We start from the raw sequence: 22,230 nt of genomic DNA, 5'->3' as shown, positions 1-22,230 counted from the left end.
CAGAGCTGTAGAACCTGCCTGTCTGATTTGTAAGGGATTGAAGGACATCTGGAGAAGAGAAGGAGGGTGGGTGGTGATTTGTTTTTGGTAATGGATATATCATTGAGAAAGCATCAAAGATGTGAAGTAGTTCCATTTTGTGGCAATATTGTTTGACTACATATTTATCATTTTTTTTAGCTGTTGTAGATGAGCTTAGGGCTTATACCGTATTAGGTAAGTGATCAATAAAACTGTGGCATTTATTCAGTGGCAGTTTTCTGTGATCATTAGACCTAAGGAAGCATTATTCCCTGTGGATTTGTGTCTCAGCTGGTTGATGTTAGTGTCTAAGTGTGAGTTCCAGCTAGATTCTCATGGTACAAAAGATGTTCACTTGTATAGACCCCCAAGAGATGCAGATCTGAATAATAAGAGAAGACTGATGTGATTTTCCCCCCTCTACTCAGCTGCCTATTTTCAAAAAATATGGGAGAACTCAGAGTGTCTAAGATCTCTATAGCTGTTTCTAGAGGACAGAGCTTGGCCAGCTTGGCCAAAGGGTTCAAAAGCAGAGACAGAACACGCACACACACACACACAGAAAAACCATCACATTCTCAAGAGCAGCAAAAGCCATCCAGTGTGTGATAATGTACTTACCTCATTGGTCTTCCATCAGAGGTTGTAAAAAAGCATATGGCACATAAAATGATTGCAGCCCGGGCCAGGTTTCTTATAGAAGTCATTTTGTCTACAAAGGTAGAAATGAATACATGTAAAGTCTGTCATTCAAGTTATAAAGTCTAAAGAAATTTAAATAAGAAAAAAAGTTGAGAAACATCAGAGAAGAATTTTTGAAAAATATTTTTTTCAAATTGGTTACAGCAAGAATGCAAATGGCGGATTTACTTCTAATACTAATTTTGTGAACAACTTTACTGTTGCTTCCTGGGCAACTCCATGAATTTTGGTCAGCCTTAGATGCCCTGCATCATCATCCATCATCATTATATCATCATCATCATCATCATCATCATCATGACTTTGGAGCCTTCAAGTCCAGTGAAATACTTGTGTATAGCAATTCAAATGATGAGTTTTGTTCTTTTCTCTATTTCTTTTGCATGTTGTTTAGAATGAAGAGGCTGACACTTTTCCTGACAATTTTGCATAGAAGCATAACTCTGCTGAGTTATGCCATTCCCTACTGAGTTACAGAAGAGAAATCAGAGTTAAGTCCCTCATTTTTTTCAGGGATAATCCAGCATTTTCTGTATGAATTCCCTTCTGATTTTTACATCATCATCAGAACTGTGATTTGGAATATATTTGGAAAATATTTACTACAGATGATGCTACAACAGGCAGAAATGACAGAGTTTCAATATCAGTTTCCAGTTTGGATTTTCAGTATTGGCAGTCAGAAAAGGCATCTTTTTGTTACCACTTAAGAAATTTGCTACAGAGTAACTGAAACTTAAGAGATATAAAACTCCACAGAGACATTTTTGCAATAGTTTTTGCAGCTTTACTCTAGGTCAGAGAAGCATTTATAACGTGGTCTCTTACATGGCAGTATCAATGAGGTCCTAACAGTCCATCTAACCCAGCATTATAAATTCAGGAATTGAATTCACTTCAAGATATTTCTCATTCACTGCCTCAGATTTTTCATTTCACAAATTTAGTTTAGATAACATAACAGTTTGATCTTACTAATATTCACTTATTTTTTAAGATAGTCTGAAAATACATTAATGCAGAAATGGGTAAAATATCAATGATAAAATATTCTAGTAATTCTTCCAGAGAACTTGGAAAAAAGTTGAGTGTACTTACCAGATAGAATGTTAAAGAAATTTCTGGCTTGGGTATGTCAGCAGATGACTGTGTCTTGATGTCAAGTATATTTAAAGACCACTGAATTGGTTTAGTGGACCCCTTAAATGTAACTTTAAAATAGAGCTTCTAAGTAACTTGGAAGCCCTTTTATTGTCTCAGTTGATGTCACTGTCACACACACCCTCCTGACCCTCATGTATCCACCCTCGGATGCTTTTGTTGATTTGACATTTCATTTACAGGGTAAAGAGGTCTCAACAAAAAGAAAGTCCTGGAGATCTGTGAAGAAATTTGGCTTTTAAACTCAGAATTGTGCCCAGATCTCTGAAGCTGTTGGAAGAATTGGAAAAGAAAACTTTGTGTTGTTAAATGCAGGCAGGTAAAATTTAAACGAGACAGTAATGTTAGTAATCTACAAATGCAAAATGAAAACACAATATTGAAAAGATAACATCTCTAATATTTGTGGGAAACAAGAATAGTCACTTCAGGTCAGCTACTAGGTTTCTTTGTGAAATAATATAGTGAAATGGAGCAAAAGCCCCAATAAAGATAGAGGATCATGTTTTTAATGAGAAGGTCCCACTGAAAAGTTGTTCAAATGGTGTTAGACCCTCACTGCTCTGTTCTACCTACACCTCTGAATATCCTTGAATAACCCAAATGTGCCAAGTAGAATGGAGGCATATGAAGCAGCTGAGATATAAATTAATACTTTATAAATTGTGGGAAATATAGAATTCTGCCTACTTTCTAAGAAGTGAAATGTGTAAATCAGCAGTACTTTCCATATACATGAAGAAAGATTATTTTTTGCTGCAAGATATTTTTCCAGAAAAAAAACAAACCAAGAAGCAAACAACCCACAAACAAAAACCAATTTGCATCTGCACATTTTTGCACAGAACTTGGAAGATATTATTGCTTTTACCATGAATGCTTTTTGCTTAGGTTTTATTCCTGCTGTATTTCATAAAGAGTTACAAAATTATATGGGGAAAGGTAGGGAAGAACCAGAAACTCCAAAAAAGCTCCTGAGATCTCATGGTTCCCTCAGCCTATAGACAAGTGAGTAAACTGAGAAGTAATGAAGCAATTCACTTGAACAAGTTCCGGAAAACAGAGTAAAGACAGCTTCCAGCATTATATTGTCAGCTGTCAATATCCTTCCCCCTAAATGCAGCAAACAGGGGTTTATGGGAATATGTTTTATTAAGAGATCTGTATCTCAGGTGATCACCAGGATATTAACCTAAAGGCTAAAACATGACTAAACTATTATTAAAGGATATTCCTAGGTATAATGTGACTAAAAACATACCATGGAATGACATAACCGGCCATTTTAAAATCTCCACAGGATTTTAAAATCTCCTCACATTTGATAAATGTGTGAATTGATAAATGAGTGAAAAGCTCTCTTTTTTAGATTTTACTCTAACATATGCAAAACCTTTAATGAAAGTCTCAAGGTAATTTTTTACAGATATCTGGCATTCATATGGAACCTTTAGCATGTGACAGCAAAGCCTGAAGTAAAGGACAACTGTTAAAAAAGCTAGTGTCATTTTTATTCAAAGGTAGTGATGGGTTGTACCTAAAATTTCAAGCAAAGATGACTTTACTTGATACCTCAAAAATGCAGTTTGCTTCATGGGAGTGAAGATACAAAAATAAAAATATTAAATGTGTGCCCTTTATTTGTTAAAAAATAGAGCCTTTCAATGGTAATTAAAGAAACTTAACATTACAATTCAAAATTGGCATCACTTTATATGCAGATAAAATAACTTACTTGATTTGGCTTATTCTCCCTGATATCCAGCAATTATGTTATTTGAAAATACAGCTGCTAATAACTTATCCAATGTCAACCATATTTGCTAAACTTGGTGTATCAAATATGGGAACGACAGATAAAGAACCAAGTGAACATAGATTTTACCACATACTGTAATTGTGTACACTTTTGTTTGAATACAGTGTATTCAGTGTTTAATGAGGAGATAAAAATGGTATTGAGCTCTTTTAATATTTCAGTCAGATGATGATTCATGTTCAGATTCAAATGTTTCCCTCTCTTATGCATCCTTTTAAAAATTCAGATCTCTCTTGGGCACTAATTAACTGATCCCAGGAAACCAGGGCTAACCTCTACTGAACTGCTGTTCAGTAAGAGGCTTAAGACTACTCAAATTTATACACATTAGTGTGAAAAAGAAACAACAGAAAGAAAAATTAAATATTACCTTCTCAATTAAAAGGCATTGCATGATCCTTTGTAGGTATAAGACTGTGCACATAAATACAAAGGCAAAGTATGGATGAAAAAGTGTCTTAGGAGGTTTTTTTGTGTTTGCAAATGGGAACTGACATATAGAAGACAACTTTTGCTCCTCTTGGAATAGGAAGAAGGAAAACATGGTGGATTCTGAGTTTCCAGATTCTGAAAGCAGTAGACTAAGAATGAGCCAGTGCAGGAATCAGTGGGCACAAGAGAACAGAGCAGTCAGGGGAACATAAACCATTAAATGTTTGAGGTACCTGCCAGACAAAGGCAACTGATTCACAAGCTGATTGCAAAGTCTTGGTGTAGACGTTCCATTAGCAATACTGACATTTCTTTTCCTTTGAAAGATGACAAAGGGAGAGCTTTATATGAGACTTAGCTGAAATACAGTAATGTTTAGAAGATTTTAGTTCAAATGTGTGACTATTTCTTTGTGTACATCAGTAAGTTTTATCAAGCTAGACCTGAGCTTAAGTTGAGTGTTCTCTTCTACCTTCATCTAAACCCACAGAATGCTGTAATGGAAATGAGACAATGTAACAATATCAAGTCAAGGGTTTATTACAGGAAAGGCTTCTCTGTGCCAGGAGGCATTATAGATATCAAGCAAGGGCATGTCTCTTCTGAAAATGAGGGCTGAAGAACTGAAGGTGCTGGAACCACAGTGTGAGAGGGAAGAGCTGACCACAGCCTTTCCCTCTGATGAGACTTTTTCTTGTTCAGCCAGAAACCTACTCTTCTCTGACCTTCCCTTATAGATTGTACAGATAGGTGAACCAATCGGGCATGAAAAAATCTGTGCTGCTTTGTTTGCAGGTGGTGTGTCACTGACGTTGAATTTGTGCCACTGGATGTAATCAGACTCCAGGGTTGAAAACAGGGGGAAAGCAATTAGACAGATTTTACAGCCAGGTAGGTGAACAATGACCATATTGCAAAAATTCTAATTATTTTAAAACTATTTTTGTATATTATTTTCATTTTGTCAGGGGAAAATATTATATTGCATCTTGAAGTGAAATACATCTTAAGGTACATTACTAGAACATGGCTAGAAGACACAAAACTTTCTAGAATTATACTGTTTAGTGACTAAAGCATATTTTCACAAATTAATTACGTAATCTGGTGTATTAATATTCCTACAGAATTCTTCATCCTCTAGATTTAAGGCTTCAGTGCTGCAGGCAGATTATTGCAGTGCTATTTCCAAAAGCAGACTTTTTTCACATTGCTTGTTCCAGTGGTTTGTTCCAGATAAAATGCTTTCTAACTACTGCTGTGGTTTAGAGAATATTAGTAGGTCATTGAGCAAGGGAACAAAGTAATTGATGACACACTGGATGATTGGTGAGGCAACTTTCTAAATGTGTCCAAGGAATGTTTCTGTCTTGACACAATGAAGAGCCAAAGTGACAGTCAGTAAACTCTTTAGAACTTCATTTGATTGACAAGATTTGTGGCTTTTCAAATACCACAGCAGCATGTTCAGTAATTTATGTAAGCAATGTTGGGTATCTTCTGGTGGGTTTTGGGTTCATGCAGCCAAAGGAAACTCTAACCCCATGACAGTTTCCAATTAGATAAAAAACAGCACAAGGATTTCTCAAAAGATCACCTATCACAGTTCTAGTTTGTGTCCAATCTGCTTCATACAATGGGGTCTTAGCAGCTACTGGCAACTGTGCATTTGGAAATAATTGTTCACCAATAGATTTCTTCTCCAGTTACATAAAATCTTTCATTTGAGAACCCCAATGTTCCTGAGTCTCCCTCTTTTGTTTCTGAGGAAAATGTATACTTATGATATTTGTTTCTAGGCTATGGACATTTAGACAAAGATGGATTAAATGCAAACATCACTGAGAAAAAGATCAGAGGGAGAACAGAAGCTGGTAGATTCTGGTCCCAGTCACCTGACTTTAAGTTCACATACTTACCTGGGGAGATGGATTGAGCACTGTCATGATAATTGTGATCCAGATTATTTCTAGAGTTAAATAATGAAAAGGAACATATACAATTAATGGAGACGTCCTTTTGCTCTCAGTGTAACTCAGCCATGATATCTAACAGAGCTGATCCGTTTCTCACAGAATTTCTCTATTGCCTATCATGGGCATGCCAGGCTTTGATGCTATGATCAGGAATGCAGGAGTGCTTGCTCTCTGCATGCCACCCTATATGATGGCTGCCTAGAATTTCACATAGCATTACATGGCTGTTTTGAAGACCAGATGGAGGGTCCTGCTTACCTCATCTCTCTCTCATGAGAAGAATCTGAAGCTTGGTGAAACAGCCCAGAGCAGCCTGGAGGAATCCTAAGATGGCTGTTAAGGGAAGTAATGAAGATGAGTTACCTCTGAGTCTCTACAGAGGCATATTTCAGTGGTCAGTAACAAAAATGCCATTGTGCATCCTGAACAATAAGAAAAGCCATGGTTAGTTTCAACAAGTACGTATTGGCATGTTTTTAAAGTTCTGTTAGTGAATTGTACACTAAATATGTAAGAATTTATAGAATTGTGAGTGAAATTATAGGTTGTGACTTGAATTTTAAAGTTATGGTAAATTATTTTACAGTCAATAATTAATAAATATTAGCCCCCATGACACTGAAACATCAAGCTGTCAATGCTCTGCTGAATTCAATGCTATAATGAACAATACAGTACTTTATTATCTTTTCCAGTAGATAGGAAGCTGGTACAATACTCAAAACTTTGTTGGATCATTGGATTTTTGGGATCAATACCAAATAGGATTATGTATACTCACACATATATATATAGTTGTATATAGGCCAGAATGTTTATAGGCCCTTGCTGGCTCTGAGTGCTTTGTGCAGGCCTGTGTTACTTTTCAATGCCATGCAGGGCACTTGGAGCACTTGGTTTTGTGTCGTCCTGAAACCATCATGAAATGCCTGACAAGCCACACAAGGAGACCAGTTTTTAGAGCAGAAATGACCCCAGAGGGAAATGCATCTAATATTGAAACTGGGATGAGTTTAAAATCCACTCCCATTCCTTGTCCACTCAAGACTTCAGGATTTAGGAACCTTCTCTTCAGTAAATATCTGCACACACAGGTGCATATATGCACATTCTATAAAATCATAATTTTAAAAGCATTTAGGACATCTACGAAAAAAGGTTTGAGTAATTAAATATTAGGAACAGCAGATACCTGCAAGTGTCAGGTTTGACCTAACAAAACCATTGTGAGAATGAATGTGCCAGCTCTGCATAAAAGAACCATGAAGACTCTGAATGATGCAGGATAAAACAAGAAAGGACTGCAGGTTTCATGCAGGTAGCCACGTATTTTTCTATCCTTTTTACTGAAAAGACATTTCAAGTTCATATTCCCATATATTTTGCAGCCACTGCAGATGAGCAGATAGCATCCAAGTAAGCAATCTGGAACCTGATGAAATCTCATGGGAATGACGAGTACAATTCACAGAAGACTGATGACATTTCAGACCTTTCCTGCAATCCAGTGACTATCCTGAAAGAATCTTAGTCCACAGTCAGATGAAAAACTCATAAACATACAGAACTGGCATAAATGGTTGTTTTGTTTGGGTTTTAAAAGAAAACATTGTGCTATGTGCCATGTAAACATGCAAGAAGATGCAGACCCTCTAATAATGGTGATACTAAGAATGAAAAGTATCACCATTATTAGATACATTATTATTAGAATGAAAAGTATCACCATTATTTAATACAAAGCTTTTCATTATTTGAGCTATGAATCACAGTAAAAAAATGCTTTATATTATATATTAAAGACCTTGTCCCAGAAATAAGCCCCTTTAAATGAAAACTTCTAGATAAATACTTATCAAAGATAATTCCACAGCTAAATATTTTAACCTGAAGTTTTTTCAAGATACTCTCTTAATTAATTTGTACATATATTTATGCTGTTTTTTAGAGCAATAACACTTTTTCTGTATTTTCCCTGATTTATTTAATACAACCTTTTCATTACATTATTAGCTGGACTATCAATAATTGCCAAAATCAAATTCTTGAACTAATAATTTTCATTTTAAGTACATGCGTATAATTGGCATTATATATATATTTGATCTTTCTATGTTGACCAGAAATTTTCTCAAAAGTAATTATTTTTGTAGAGTCCCCTGAAATATCAGTATTAACATGACAATCTAATAGTAATTTTCACAATCTGTTTCACCAAGAAGTCTAGCACCTTATATGAATTCTATACAGACTATCTCAACTTAATTTTTTTTAAAACTGTTTTTTCTTTGCTTAGCCTCTACTAAAATCTATTCATAAGTTGTGTCTCCTTCCATATGACATTCAGATTCTTCATCCTAATTTTCTATGCTTTTTATAAAAGGCCTAGATCACTACTTGCACTGCTCATTGTCATTTTAATCTCTGCAGTTTGTACTAGGATATGAACAAATCAAAATCTGCTTATCTTGCACTGGCATGAATGGCAATATAAAATGATGAGTAATTAAGGATCTAAACCTGTATTTCTGCCCTCATTTTCTGTTATTCTTTTTTTACATTGTGATCTCCCTGTCTCTTGGGATAGACTAGTGAGGGTAAGAATTAACCAATTCTGCCCAAGCAATCACTTCATTTTCCATGGTTCCTAGTCCTTATTAAAATGGTCAACCCTATAGAATCCAGTCCTTCGATTATCTTTTCCAGATAACCCTCTCTTAAGAACAGGCTTTTCACCATTATCCACATAACTTTCCTCCTATTGTCTCCTCTGTCCTCTTCTTACTGCCCCACTACCAAAGCAAATGGCTGGTTTCCAAATTGAAGAAAGGATAACAGTGACTGTATATACATATTTATACATAAAAAGCGGAATCCATAAGAAGCAGTCCAAGCCTATACAATCCTTCTATAAACTGTTCTTTCTCTTCCTGTAAGTAGTACACTTTTGCATGACTTCAAGATTAAGAACTCTGAGTATATATTGTAGTTTTTAATGAATTCTGCACAATTATTATCCTAGAGCAGTAGTAATGGGCTTCATACTTTTACAGTGATCCTACAAATGCATCTTAGAAACAGAGACTCATGCGAAGGAGGGATCGTAAGCCCTCTTCCCTAACAGCCTTGTGGAATTACAGAGCAGTATAATTTAGGCAATTGCTGCATTAGCTGTCCTAAGATCAGTGCCCCTTCTCCTCTCTCATGCATCAGGAAACCTAACAGGAATCTCTGTGTATGTCTGTAATACAAATGACCTAAAAATCAAAGGCATGGCCAGAAGCTGATAGGAAATAGGGCATACTAATGTCACAGCAGATGCTGAGGTGGGAGTTGCATCCTAGACCCCTAAACCTCTTTGCATCTGAGAGATCTATAGGCATTTGTGATGTATAAATTCACCAAGGGGCACAGAGAAGGTGGCTTGAGCTGAGTGCTGTTCTGTGCTGGCATCTGTGCTGTAACCGTAGGAACAGACTCTATAAATAGCCCAACCCAGTTACCTTTTCCAGAACTTTGGGGATGGCTAATCCCCAAAATAGCTGAATTACATAACTCTGTTCTCTAAACATCCTCATTCACTCTGCAAATTGGGTTCTTTGCACACCACTTTAAAATTAGTGCATCCCTCTGGTTTGCACTCAGCACTTGATGGAGCAGCCGTTGGGTTGACACCAACTCAAAGGAGCAATGCTAATTTTCAGCATCTTGAGGATTTGGGCCTTGGAAAGAACATTTAAAAAGAAGAGCAGATCTGAAATATCAGAGTATAACACTTATTATAAAGTGAAACTGGGTAGGGTCAAAATGGCATATTTTTGATGCACTGGGCTGGATACCCATGGCTGAGTTACATGAAGGGGAGCAAATAATCAAACAGAATGGTGCATATTAGCAAGGCTGTCCTTTAACTTATGGTGTCAAGAGAAGACAGAGAAGTGTTTCTTCCTCTGGAAACCATTAGTATTTAAGAAGCATCATACACTAAAAGGAAGTTTTCATTCTGGAGCTCTGAAATCCATCCTTAAAGGAGCCATTGTACACAAATCTGGACCTAGAGTATGCTAAGTGGGAAAGCTGTTTCAGATCAAATTCTAGCTCACTAAAACTCTGAGGGTCTTCCACAGTGGAGCTGTGTGTTGGAAGTACTTGCAAAGAGTACTTGCAAAGACCGCAGGAGTCCTTAATTCTTTCAAATGCATGTCCAGTTATTGCCTCCTCAAGCTGAGCAATCAGTCACTACTACAGTGGCCCAGCAGCCTGATAATGTACAGAGAGGACGCTGCATTGGAATGGACAGATCTGTAGGCATGCTCAAATATGACCTCATCACACTTAGGATATGCTTAGAGAACACTATCCTTCTGGAAAGAGTGCCCTGCAGCTGTGTTATCACTAATGCCAGAACAGGTCTCTTGCTTGTGGTAATTTCCATCAAACAGAATTAGGAAAAACTATGTCCACAAATCTCAAAGCAGAAATCTACCTGGAATAATAGGAAATATTGCCCAAGGGTCCCTGTATGGCTGCCTGTGAATGGAGATACCTTTCTATGACATCCTAGTTGCGGAGACCAAAAGCTGAAGTGGTTTGGTGTGAGAAGTCCTGCATTCCAGGTGCAGGGCAGGCCATGGGGCAGCCAGTCTATTGCTGCTCTATTATGTAATGTTCACAAGCTTTTGGCACAAGTGATTCGACACCTGCAAGAGGCACAGATTTCCCACCCTACTTGGGTTGCAACCTCATCTTGTCTTGCCTTACATGGATCTTCTCTGAGGAATTATACAAAATCTGCAGTCTGGATTTTTAAGCTTCTTGGGTGTTACTGGATTTTCACTTTATGTGTGTCCATGTTTTGTGCTCTCCAGACACACTTATTTTCTTTCCATCAGCCTTCACTATTTTATCCACATCTGTTGAGGTTCTCTCTGGGATTTTTATTCCTAATTAATAATCAGCCCTACAGCACACTGCATACCATATTTCTGAAGAAATACGAATATATATTGTTCTGCCTAATTTATAACTCTGGTTTTTTGAAGCATGATGTAAAAGCTCTTTGCAAAACTTTGAACACTGATTGGAATGATTGCCATTTTTTGGATTTCTGGAGAGCCTCACACTGACAGCTGTTATTTCTGGTGCCAATCCCATCTCCATGTAATAAAACACTTCTCTGTATTATCTCACTGCACAAGTATGATAAATACTTTGTCACAGGCATTTACTTACACCCTAGTCCTTCAGTGATGGTGAAACACAGGTGTTAGCTCAGCTTCTGTGCCTGCATTGTAAATAGCACTAGACTAACTAGGTGATGATATCACATCAATATTTTCCATTTCCAAAGAAATATCTCACTTTTCTTTCTTTTTTCCTTTTTTCCTTTTTTTTTTTTTTTGAGTACAGATTATGAAAAAATGTAAAGGGTGTTTCAGATTTCTTTGTTCAGAAGAGACCACAGTCCATGTAATATCCTTAAAAGAAGAGGCTTTCAACAATCTTATGTTTCACAGAAACACTTAGATACTCGGATGTCCTGTAGCACAAACGCCTGCTCAGAGTAGGGCCAGCAGTTAACTCAGACTAGGATGCTTTATCCAGTTGGGTCTTGAAAATCTGCAAAGAGAAAATTCCTGGAAGATCTCCTGGCAACCTGCTTAATTACCTCTGAGGGGAAACATTTTTTTTCCCTTGGTCAGAATCTCATCTATTCTAAACAGCAGTGCTCTCTCTTGTCAGTCAGTCCCCAGCTGTTACATACTGCAAAGTTAATATTCTTCAGTAGTCCAGCCCAAGCTGTGATTACACAGGAACAACTTTCATGCTGATTGACCTGTAGTTTTTGGGCTCATCCTTCTTGAAGCAAAGGGAAAAAACATGTGCAAGACATGTAGACAACTCAGATCACAGTTTGCACCATGTCTCTGTAGTAATTGTTTGGGTTTTTTTTTAAAGAATTCTAGGCTAAGGTAGTTACATAGCAGCTTCCTATGAAAAATTAAAAGCAATGAGGAAAACAAAGCAAATATAATGTTTAAAGATATATAGAGAGGTGTTGATTGAAAATAATAAAGTTTTGGCTGTACAAAAGAAATTGAACTAGGTATTTCAAATGCCACTTAATGATAAGCCAAGTGATAAAGTAACAAGAGAAAGAAACAAGTTATGTAAGGTAGGTAGAGGATCTTCAGCATTTAGTTTTGTTTACAGTAAGCAAAATAATGAATAGAAATAGCCTCTGTTCCAGGGGACAGTGAACAGGTTTATCACTCTTTGATAAAGACTCTTGGGTGATCTGTTATATTATACAACACTAAGATCTATTTAGGTAGATTGGTTGCCTTAATAATTAAAATGGAAACCACTGCAAGAATAACCAACATAAAGAAGTTCCTGCCTCACTCATCTCTCAGAATTATTTGAACATGCTAAAAAGTAGTAGATAGGGAAGATGGATCTTGAGTATGACCTGATTTAGAAATTTCTGTATTCCTAAAAATATCACATGTCAAGAGATATCATCCACTGGAGCACAAGTTTCCCACAAGGATTTTTGTCCCCATACTTTCTGTTTTCATCAGAAAAGGAATCCAGATACTGAAAAATTATTTATGTGAAAGTAATGAACACTTGTGCATTTATACAGTTTTTTAATCAATGTGTTTTACCTCACTTAGAATTTTTATCATACATTTTCTTGGCTGCAAGTTGGCTTTGGCAAGTTTCATAAAAAATTATTGCAGCTCGAGGAGTTTCAGCAAGCACTGGCAAAACATTGGAATACAAAAGCTTTTGAAAATCTGATGCATTTGCAGCATATCAACAACAAGTGTTCCATTATAATTAAAATGATGCCATTAGTCATGAATATTTGCAATCAAGGGTGGATCTGCTGAGATGGAGGTATCACAAAGGTCATTTTTTGCCTAACATGCATTTTCCTTGCCCCATCTTATCATTACATCTGTACATCTAATTGATTTCTCCAGATATCTGTCTCAGAACCAGAAAAACAAAGCAAAAGTGCAAAATACTATGCGGGAGGAGGTGTTGTTTGAATTTATCACACCAAATCACACACGCAGCAAGGAGAAGCAGCACTTTATAATGCTTCTCTGTTTGCTCAGTGTATGCACACAGTGCATGATATATTGAATAATTAAATTTGCTGGCCCAAAACAGCTGTGACAACACTTGCAAGAGTTCAGTGGCAATGGCTTCCTTCAGTGTAAGTTAGATGAACCAAATTTTCCCAAGTTGTTTTTGAAACCAGACTGTCAGGATGTTGCTTTTTTTTATTGGTACAGTTTCAAAAGCACAGAATCTCATGTAAGGTTCCTCTGAGAGAGCTGCTCCCACAGTCCTCACATTCTTGCTGGGAAATGTTCTCTGTGCCAGTGATCTCAGAAGAAGAATCTAGCCTACAGATCAAATTCCCTGGCTCTCAGCTTTCTGTTTTGAGAAAGGCATTCCCTAGTAAAGACAGTTCTTTGAATGCTGTAGAGGCAGGGATGCACAGCAGGAAGTTCAGTCTCAGCAAAGGCAGTTTTTTATTAAATCCTGATACCTGATGTGCGTGTATTGACGTCATCCACGGATTCACATTTTGTTCAAAGCCACGCAAGTTTAAATTTTAAAAAAGTTCTGTAAATTCTGTCCCTGCAGAGCTGGTGAAATTTTAGGAGGCCATGGGTTTCTAGAGACTTCCTCTAGCTCTTCCTAGGAAAAGTTCTGGAACTTATGGTTTAACTGATGTTTGACCTGGGGACCTTATTTTCTGTGGTTGTTTCTTTTGATGACAGCCATAATAAAAGATACAAGAGTCCCATGTACTACCAGCCAGGATAAGTGTTTACTTTCTGAGGAAATGAGAAGGAATGGTAGGAATTGTAGGAGCAAATTGCTTATCATCTTTACATGGGTGTTCTTCAATTCTTGAATATTTTAGGAAAATATTTTTCTATTACTGCTGCCCTCTTCTGGGCACGGGAGACCAGCAGGTGCACAGTGAGTGGGTTTGCTTCTGCTACTGAAACCAGAAATATGGGATTCCTTGTTCATGTCATTGAGAGGCAAATCTCTCATGTGTGTGAGAAGAAAACAGATAGCCAAAAAACTTATTCCTAAGAAAAAAATCTGAACAATTTTCAATGCAAATAATACAGAATACAGAATTATAGAATCATAGTGTGGATTGGGTTGGAAGTGACTTTTAAAGGTCTCTAATCCCAGCCCCAGCCACAGGCAGAGACATCTTCCACCAGACCAGGTTGCTCAAAGCTCCATCCAACCTGGTCTTGAACATTTCCAGGGATGGAGCAGCCACAGCTTCTCTCGGCAACCTGTTCAGGTGTTTCACCACACTCAGAATAAAGAATTTCTTCCATTTATCCAATCTAAACCTACTCTCTTTCAGTTTGAAGCCATTCTCCTTTGTCCTCCAAACAGTCTCTCTCCATCTTTCTTGCAGGCTCCCTTCAGATACTGGAAGGTCACAATTAGGTCACCCCAAAATCTTCTCTTCTCCAGGCTGAACAATTACAACTCTCTCAGCCTTTCCTCATAAGTGAGGCTCTCCATCCCTCTGATCACCTCGGCCTGCTCTGGATTTGCTCCACCAGGTCCATGTCCTTCCTGTGCTGGGGACCCCAGAGCTGGATCCAGCACTGCAGGTGAGGGAATCAGCAGAGCAGGATCACCTCTCTCAACCTGTTGCCTGTGCTGCTTTTGGTGCAGCCCAGGTATGACAGAAGCTTTCCATAGTTACTGTGATAACGAAGAGAAACTGGGCCAAGTTAATCCTGCAGTAATCCTGATGAAGTGTGGTTGCACAAAGGCTCATTCTGGACTGTGATGTAGCTAATTTCTGTGTTCAATTAAAGTGTTGACAGGAGAACTCCTACTGATTTAGAAAGAATGTTTTAGGATGTAACCACCTTCCTGTTGACTTCTCCTCCCAGCTAAGTGTCACTGCCACAAATATTGACCTGCATTAATTAGGCATATGAGTATTTCTAATCAGCTGCAAAGCAATGACTGACATGTTCCTAAAAAAACACCAAAACAACAAAAACTGGGCCTTTATGAAAAAAATTGATAAGAATTTGAGAGAAATCAGATGTAAGTAGCAAGGAGATGTGGTGCTAGTGATTCACACGGTATCTTACTTACACCATAGCACTTACATCAATATTCTGATGCAGTAATAATGTCTTAATGTCAGAAATAAGCTATCTCCAAAGATCTTTCAATCTGAAAACAGACTCAGTTAGGATGTTCCTAATTCAGAACTGTCACATGGTTTTAATGAAAACAGAAATTTTAATACTTTAAAAACATGCAATTAACAAGCTTTTGAAAACATTTTTCCCTTCACTTTCTTGGGACTTGAACTGTATAATTTCATCCAATGTAGAAGACTTGAGAAGCACTGATCCATGTTAAAGTAATTTTCCCACTTCTTCTTAGTTCCTCCAGTATAAAACCCACCCCCCAAAACTCAAGGCATACAGAAACCAAATGCCCTGACAGTTTCCTGTTTTCCAATGAGAATAAAATTTTAGTTGCATATCTCTGTGCTGATTTCAGCTTGGGTAGAGTTAATTTTCTTTGCCGTGGCTGGTGTGGGGCTGTGTTTTGGATTTTACTGAACACAGGTTGATAACACAGGGATGTTTTTGTTATTGCTGAGCAGAGCTTACACAGAGCCAAGGCCTTCTCTGCTTTTCACACTGCCATGCTGGCGAGGGAGTTGGGGTGCATGGGAGGGTGGGAGGAGACACAGCCAGGACAGGTGACCCCAACTGACCAAAGGGACATTCCAGACCATGTGACATGATGCCAAGTGTATCAAGTGAGATATGAAGGAGGAAGGGGGGATGTTTGGAGGGATTGAGTTTCTCCTCCCAAGTCACCATTATCTGTGATGGGGCCCTGCTCTCCTGGAGAAGGCTGAACACCTGCCTGTCCATGGGAAGCAGTGAATTAATTCCTTGTTTTGCTTTGCTTGTGTGCATAGCTTTTGCTTTCCCCATTAAACTGCCTTTATCCCAACCCATAAGATTTGTAGCTTTTACCCTTCTGATTCTCCCACCCAGTCCTGCTGGTGCAGGAGTGAGTGAGTGGATCCATGGGGCTGGGCTGCTGGCTAGGGTTGAAACACAACACTCTTTTATGTTTATTTCTCTGTGGAGATTCCCATATATCCTCAAGGATGTAATTGAATCCTTAGAATATCATAGAATGTCCTGGATTGGAAGGGAGCTTAAAGATCACCCAGTTCCTTCCCCCCTGCCATGGGCAGGGACACCTTCCACTAGACGAAGTTGCTCAGAGCCCCCTGCAATCTGGCCTTGAACACTTCCAGGGATAGGGCAGACACAACTTCTCTGGGTAACCTGCTCTAGTGTCTCACCACCCTCACAGTAAGGAATTTCTTCCTAATATCTAATCTAAACCTACTCTTTTTCCGTTTGAAGCCATTCCTCCCTGTGCTGTCACTACATACTCTTGAAATATTCTCATCTTTCTCATAGGCTTCCTTCAGGTACTGGAAGTCCTTGGTTTCACTTATATTGTGCTATTATTAGACCTGGAATTATCTTTCAAGCCAGGAATGATCCTTCAAGAAATTTCAACTGCCATCCCAGAAGGGGCTTAAATTTCCTCCAGCATTGAAAATTAATTTTGTTCTCTTCCAGAATTGCAAGGAGTGGGCACAAGTGCATTTTGTGACATTTTGTCAGCTGACATTTGTTCCTAGTACAGGAAACTAAATCCAATTGAGCTCCATATTTAGCTACATAGTCAACCCTCTGCAGGTGTTGTGTGCAGGTCACATGACTTCCAGGCATAAAACCTAAAAGAAAAAGAAATCCATGACCACTTAAATCTTATCTTCCTTAGCAAACACTAAGGAAGCACTAGAAGTACAAAGTGTCTGAAGTACTTTAATAATAAAATTAAGACCTTATCTACCTTAGGAAACTTGGTGATGACAGAAAAAGAGATACTGATATCCCAGAGAACTGAAGTAAGAGGCTCGATAATGCATCCTTCTGGTTTAGAGGAATCCTCATAACCACTGAGAATTGCTGTGGTACCAGTGGGGATACACTGAATTTATAAAGTAGACTGTAATTCCATAAAATGTCTATCTAAGACAAATCTGTACAACTAGGTGAAACTACAAAAGCAATTAAAGCTTAATTAAATAATCCCGAATTACTTAATAAAACAAGCATGATGAAAGCCTGGTGGCACGAGCTTCACCATGGCCTGGCAGCCAAAAAACAAGCTCTCTGCAGATGTTCTTATTGATGCCAGTATGGCTTCAGCTAACCATATATGGCTGGTGTGGATGGACCTATCAAGCTGAAATGACCCTTTCTCTGGGCTGGATAAGTGTAGGTGTAGGTGTAGGTGTAATTGCAAGTCTCAAACAGCGTTGTAATTGTTTGAGAGTATTTGTTAATTTGCTGATGTTTTTTAAAAGCATATTGAACATGACTCTGAAAGCCCCTAGAATTCTGAAAGAAAACGTAATTACTTAAAGGATTGGTCTGCAAATATGAATTTTTAAGTAACAATTATTTTATGATAATTTCTTCAGGTTTTTCTTTTAGTGATACCTAAGCTTCATGCATTTTCTCCACACCTAAAGAAGAGTATCATTGTGAAAATATCCTAGGTCAGAAAACATCATAGGTCTGGGATGCAGAACTGAATTCAAATGTGATTTTTCCATGACAGAGATGTAGTTATACTTTGTGATACTACACAGCCTATGATAATTTAGGAATCTAGTCATTCTTCTGATGCACTCCGAAACCATATAGTTAGTATTACTGCCCCTATCTAATTTGTTTTTTCATGACAGGTATGCATATTTGGAATTACTTCAAAATCTTATGGCTCTGACAGTGGTTAAGACAGCAGACTCATTGCCTATCACATAAACTAGGAGTATATAAAGACAATTTTCCACTCATATGTATTGTAGCATCTTGTGATTCTTTTCACCAGGTGCACATTTCCCAATGTCACTGCAATGTCTTGCAGTGAAAAATCAAAATCCTCTAAGGACTCATAAATATGTCCAATTTCCCTACCTTCAAAGTTCTGATCACAGGGAGTTTTGCTTTATTTATAATTCATTGTAGTTTAAAGTAAAGTGCTCCACAATTTATGTGGGATTACAGCTGGTTTGCCTATGCAAGAGAGATGTCAAGCCATGTGATACCTAGCAACTCCAATAATCTTCTATCAGATATTAACCATATCAAGCAAAATCTCAACAATTATATAAATGGAAACAAATTGGTTCACTGCACGTGAAATACAAAAAAGTCTGATAGTATTTTCTCAAAGCATTTTCAAATTCAAAGCAGTTTTGCCAGTTTATTGCAATGGTGGGTGCACTGAGCCTGCTACAGTTTATGCTATTTGCCTCTAGATGGTGCTCTCACGTTGAGATTTAAAAGTTCCATTAGCTTTTTATTACAACTCTCATTATTAATGAATAATAGCTAAATATTTCTCTCAAAGTCAAAATCGTCAACATTTTCAAAAGAGCAAGGAAAAAATCTTGCTAGAATGCATATGAATGTGCCATATGGCAATTTCAGAGAACTGATGTCTCCCAGATGGCTTAAGGAAGTGATTTTAATTCTAGGAAAATCAGCACTAGAGCCACACAATACCTAATAAAAAGGTGGAAATTCTAGACAATTCTAAAGCATGTAATGAACATTTGTTAAACAATAACCTTATGGCTAAAAACATAATTCCAAACGGGTGATCATCCAGCATTACAAACCGGTAAAATAATGTCAAAGGGATTTAGCAATGGAGCTCAACACTTTATTCTAAGAACAAACTCCACTGTTCCCTGTGTGGTTTGTGTGGATCTGTATGTGCATATTTTTACTCAACATTCTCCTTCCCATGGTGCAAATATTATGCCAGAAAGTACAGATGATTCACGTGTCTCAGAGACTTCTGACAATATCCATTGTTTTTGACCAAGAGGCAAGTGTTTACATAATCTATAAATTATGTGAATTCTTCTGGATTCTTTTCTATTTTCAACTAGCAAGTCATCTTATTCTTGCACATTCCTTTCCAGGTATCATTCGTCAGTAGGAGGCTCCACCACATGCAGCTGTGACGCACTTGGGAGCATTTTGGTTACAAATCAAACAAAAGAAGATTTTGGAGGCCAGCACTTGTCTTCCTGATGAGTCTGAAATTTAAATTCACTCTTAAGGTATGAGTAGCTTTGCCTGCTTTTTGTAATTACTTAATATCCACCCTAAACTTTTTTTCTGCCCTCTCTGCCCTGTAGAGACAATTATGCAGGGTTCACCAGGTTCCTTTCCTTCTAGGCTCACATCAGACTAAGCCCTATTGCAACACACCATTCTTTATTCCTTTGCTTCCTTTCCTTGAGTTTAAGCCTGTGTTCATACCAGCTGTTCCAGTTCTAGGTAAAATGGAACACCCAATTGCTCATGATGAAGATCAGGATGTGGAATTCTTTGTGGCTGTCAGTGTTCCCACACATAAAGAGTCTATTTGTTTTCAGACAGCACAAGATCAGAGTTGTAAATTATACAAAGCTGGCATTTAGTGTGCCCTTTACCTTTAACACACAAATGCTTTGAACAAAAGCGGCTCCAGTCTGTGCTAACCCTGGTTAATACAGAAAAGAAAGCTGAAACTTGGAGATTGCAATGTGAGTGATTCTAGAAAATACTGTATGCAGTGTTGTTTCCTGACAGATACACAGGCTCGAGAGCTGCTCACCTTAACGTGACACTGCTGGTGAATGAAGGTGTAAGAAGGGAATGCTCAAGAATATTTGTTCCCTGTGGCTCTAGGATTGAATTTTTTTCCTGCGTGACCTGACATTAGGAGTAATTTAACTCCTGTTCTCTCAGATCTGCTCCATCAGCCACTTTTCAAACCAATCACTTTACAGAGAATCATAGAATCATCATAGGATATCCTGAGTTGGATCAAAATCATCAAGTTCAACCTCTGGACTTTTGCTCTGAATTTTCCTGCCTGCAGTAATTCAGAGCACTAAATCACCTAAACATAGTAAAATTGTAAAAGCCTTCCCAGACAAAATTATGGTGTGATAAAAGCTATATGCTTCTTACAAACATAATAGACATCTCCTTAACTCAAAACACCAAAATGTTTTCATCTTACAGAATTCAAACCCATCAGGAAATCGGTGCACACAGAATTGTGAAAATTCATGCTCTAATATTAATATTCAGTAGTGACTTTGATGTTGGAGCACTTATTACTCTGAATTCTTTGTTTGAAAAGAAAAATCAAATGGAAGGTACAAGTCTATTGAAATATCTCCACTTCTCACAGTTTTATCTGTAGAATTACAGATATAATTAACAAAGAAGTATTTTTTTAGAAAACTTCATTAGGAATGAGTGGTACAGATTAGGTTTAACAGGAATGTCTTTAGCATGCAATGCATTGCAGTATCCTCCATAACAGGAATTGTATTAATCTTTCAGAAATACTTTAATAGCTTTCTTTACATGAAAACCTAGGATGGCAGATACCACTTATATGTAGACAATGTGAAGAGGGAGAGAGTAGGAAGAAAGGGAGTAGAGGTGAGAGTGAAATGACAGGAGAAGATTGACTGTGCAGTTGCCCTTGTCCTCACTATCCAAACTGGCAGGTAGCAAGCTGTAATCCCCTTCCCTGTGGCAAAGAGAGCCCAGGTCTGAAGCAAGCACCAAGCTCACACACAGAACCCAGACAGACAGAGGCAGATTAATGACTTAGAGGTGTAAATTACAGCAAACTCAGGGTCCCTCTGTCTCTGCCACGTACGGACAGAAAGCATTAATGAGCAAACCTCAGCTAGAGTTGCTCCTCTAGCTCCTTGCCTTGAGGGATCACATTGTGCAAAGTGTACACCTTTCTCTAGGTCAAGGCACTGTGGTTCATGTTGCCAGGGGCAGTTTCTGGCAGTTAACTGCTGTTAGGCTAACGAGGTGGTTTGAAGCCAGTGGGAAAGAAGGAGCTGAGGCCTGTAAACCATGTTAAGAGTTGTATGAACATGCTTTATGATATGCATAGTGATTTTCTGAGTCAGCTTTGTGAATTGAAAGACATTTCTTTCCTCCTTTCTAAGAATGAGCTTCATCATTTCCTTGAGGAGCATAACCTTAGTTTAACATGACTCACACAGATATTTGTGCACCCATTTCATTGGATTCTATTTCCTATGATCAGTACATAGTACAGAGCATCATTTATTGTCATTAACATTGAGTTTTCCATCTGTAACAATCCCGCACATGCACTTTGCTCTGCTTGTGAGTAGCTCATCACAAATATGACATGGTATTCCCTTATGTGGATGGCTTTATTAAATATAAAACTTCTTGTCCATAATAAATTGGATGGAGTAAAATTAATAAAGAAAACTGAGATTCCAGTTATTTTTCTGCTCTCTGGACAAAATCTGCCCAGCAGTGTCACTATTTTCTGGGAGACAGTAAATGTTTTTTAAAAAAGTCACCTTCCAGACTGAGGCAAACACAAACTACTTGTCATGTGTGAGAGGACATGCAGGGTCAATTTTGATCCCACAGAGCAGAACCAACTCAGATGCCCCCCTATCTATACAAAAGAGTGCTCAAAGCCAAACTACTAAACTTCTTGAATAAGTGTGCTATTCATATTTCTTTCTTCTACTTGTATCTTCTGTCCGAGGCTGTGGGACTTTCAGCTGCAGCCTTTCCATGTTTTCAGCTTTTCTGTAGTCATGGCTGCATTTGCTAAAATCTCTAGATAAACCTAATGCTGTAATATTTTTATATGTATGTAGAACAGAGTCAGATTCCATTTGGCTTAGAAAGAAGAGCAGCAACTGTGGATTTAGCAGCACGAATCTTATTCTGCCCAGGCTGCTTAGCCTTCAACTGTGAATTTTCTGTACCTCAGTTTTACTGTTAGTAAAACTGAAATATTAATTTTATGTTGTTGAGTCCAAGGAACCAAATATAGAAAGCATAAATATTTGCAAGCAGGTATGTGCTGGCCGTGGGAATGAAGTACACTCTCCTCAAC

General features: G+C 37.9%; 1 protein-coding gene and 1 long non-coding RNA gene across 5 annotated transcripts in view; one reads left to right on the top strand and one right to left on the bottom strand.

The window, feature by feature from the left end:
- PTH (parathyroid hormone) overlaps nt 1–21,106 on the bottom strand; it is a 23,043-nt gene extending 1,937 nt beyond the window's left edge. Inside the window, exons 1-3 of the mRNA XM_085063082.1 lie at nt 21,011–21,106; nt 6,370–6,533; nt 643–733 (exon numbers count right to left, since the gene is read on the bottom strand). Of these exons, the coding sequence (XP_084919208.1) occupies nt 643–728 (86 nt within the window). The 5' untranslated portion in view covers nt 729–733; nt 6,370–6,533; nt 21,011–21,106. The remainder of the gene's footprint in view (nt 1–642; nt 734–6,369; nt 6,534–21,010) is intronic.
- The window catches only part of LOC146436644 (uncharacterized), a 27,102-nt gene extending 4,872 nt beyond the window's left edge, over nt 1–22,230 (top strand). The window contains exons 2-5 of one of the 4 annotated variants that reach the window (XR_014852735.1): nt 2,067–2,203; nt 4,931–5,026; nt 6,347–6,505; nt 19,241–22,230. This is a non-coding gene — a long non-coding RNA (uncharacterized LOC146436644). Of the gene's footprint in view, nt 1–2,066; nt 2,204–4,930; nt 5,027–6,242; nt 6,506–19,240 lie in introns of all 4 variants that reach the window. The other 3 variants (XR_014852734.1, XR_014852736.1, XR_014852733.1) reach the window with 3 other exon arrangements.

This window comes from Lichenostomus cassidix, chromosome 5 (genome assembly GCF_008360975.1).
Source record: "Lichenostomus cassidix isolate B80296 chromosome 5, HeHo_3.0, whole genome shotgun sequence".
Taxonomy (NCBI): domain Eukaryota; kingdom Metazoa; phylum Chordata; class Aves; order Passeriformes; family Meliphagidae; genus Lichenostomus; species Lichenostomus cassidix.
Note: the sequence above shows the minus strand (reverse complement) of the source record. Positions and strands in the feature narration are given on the sequence as shown.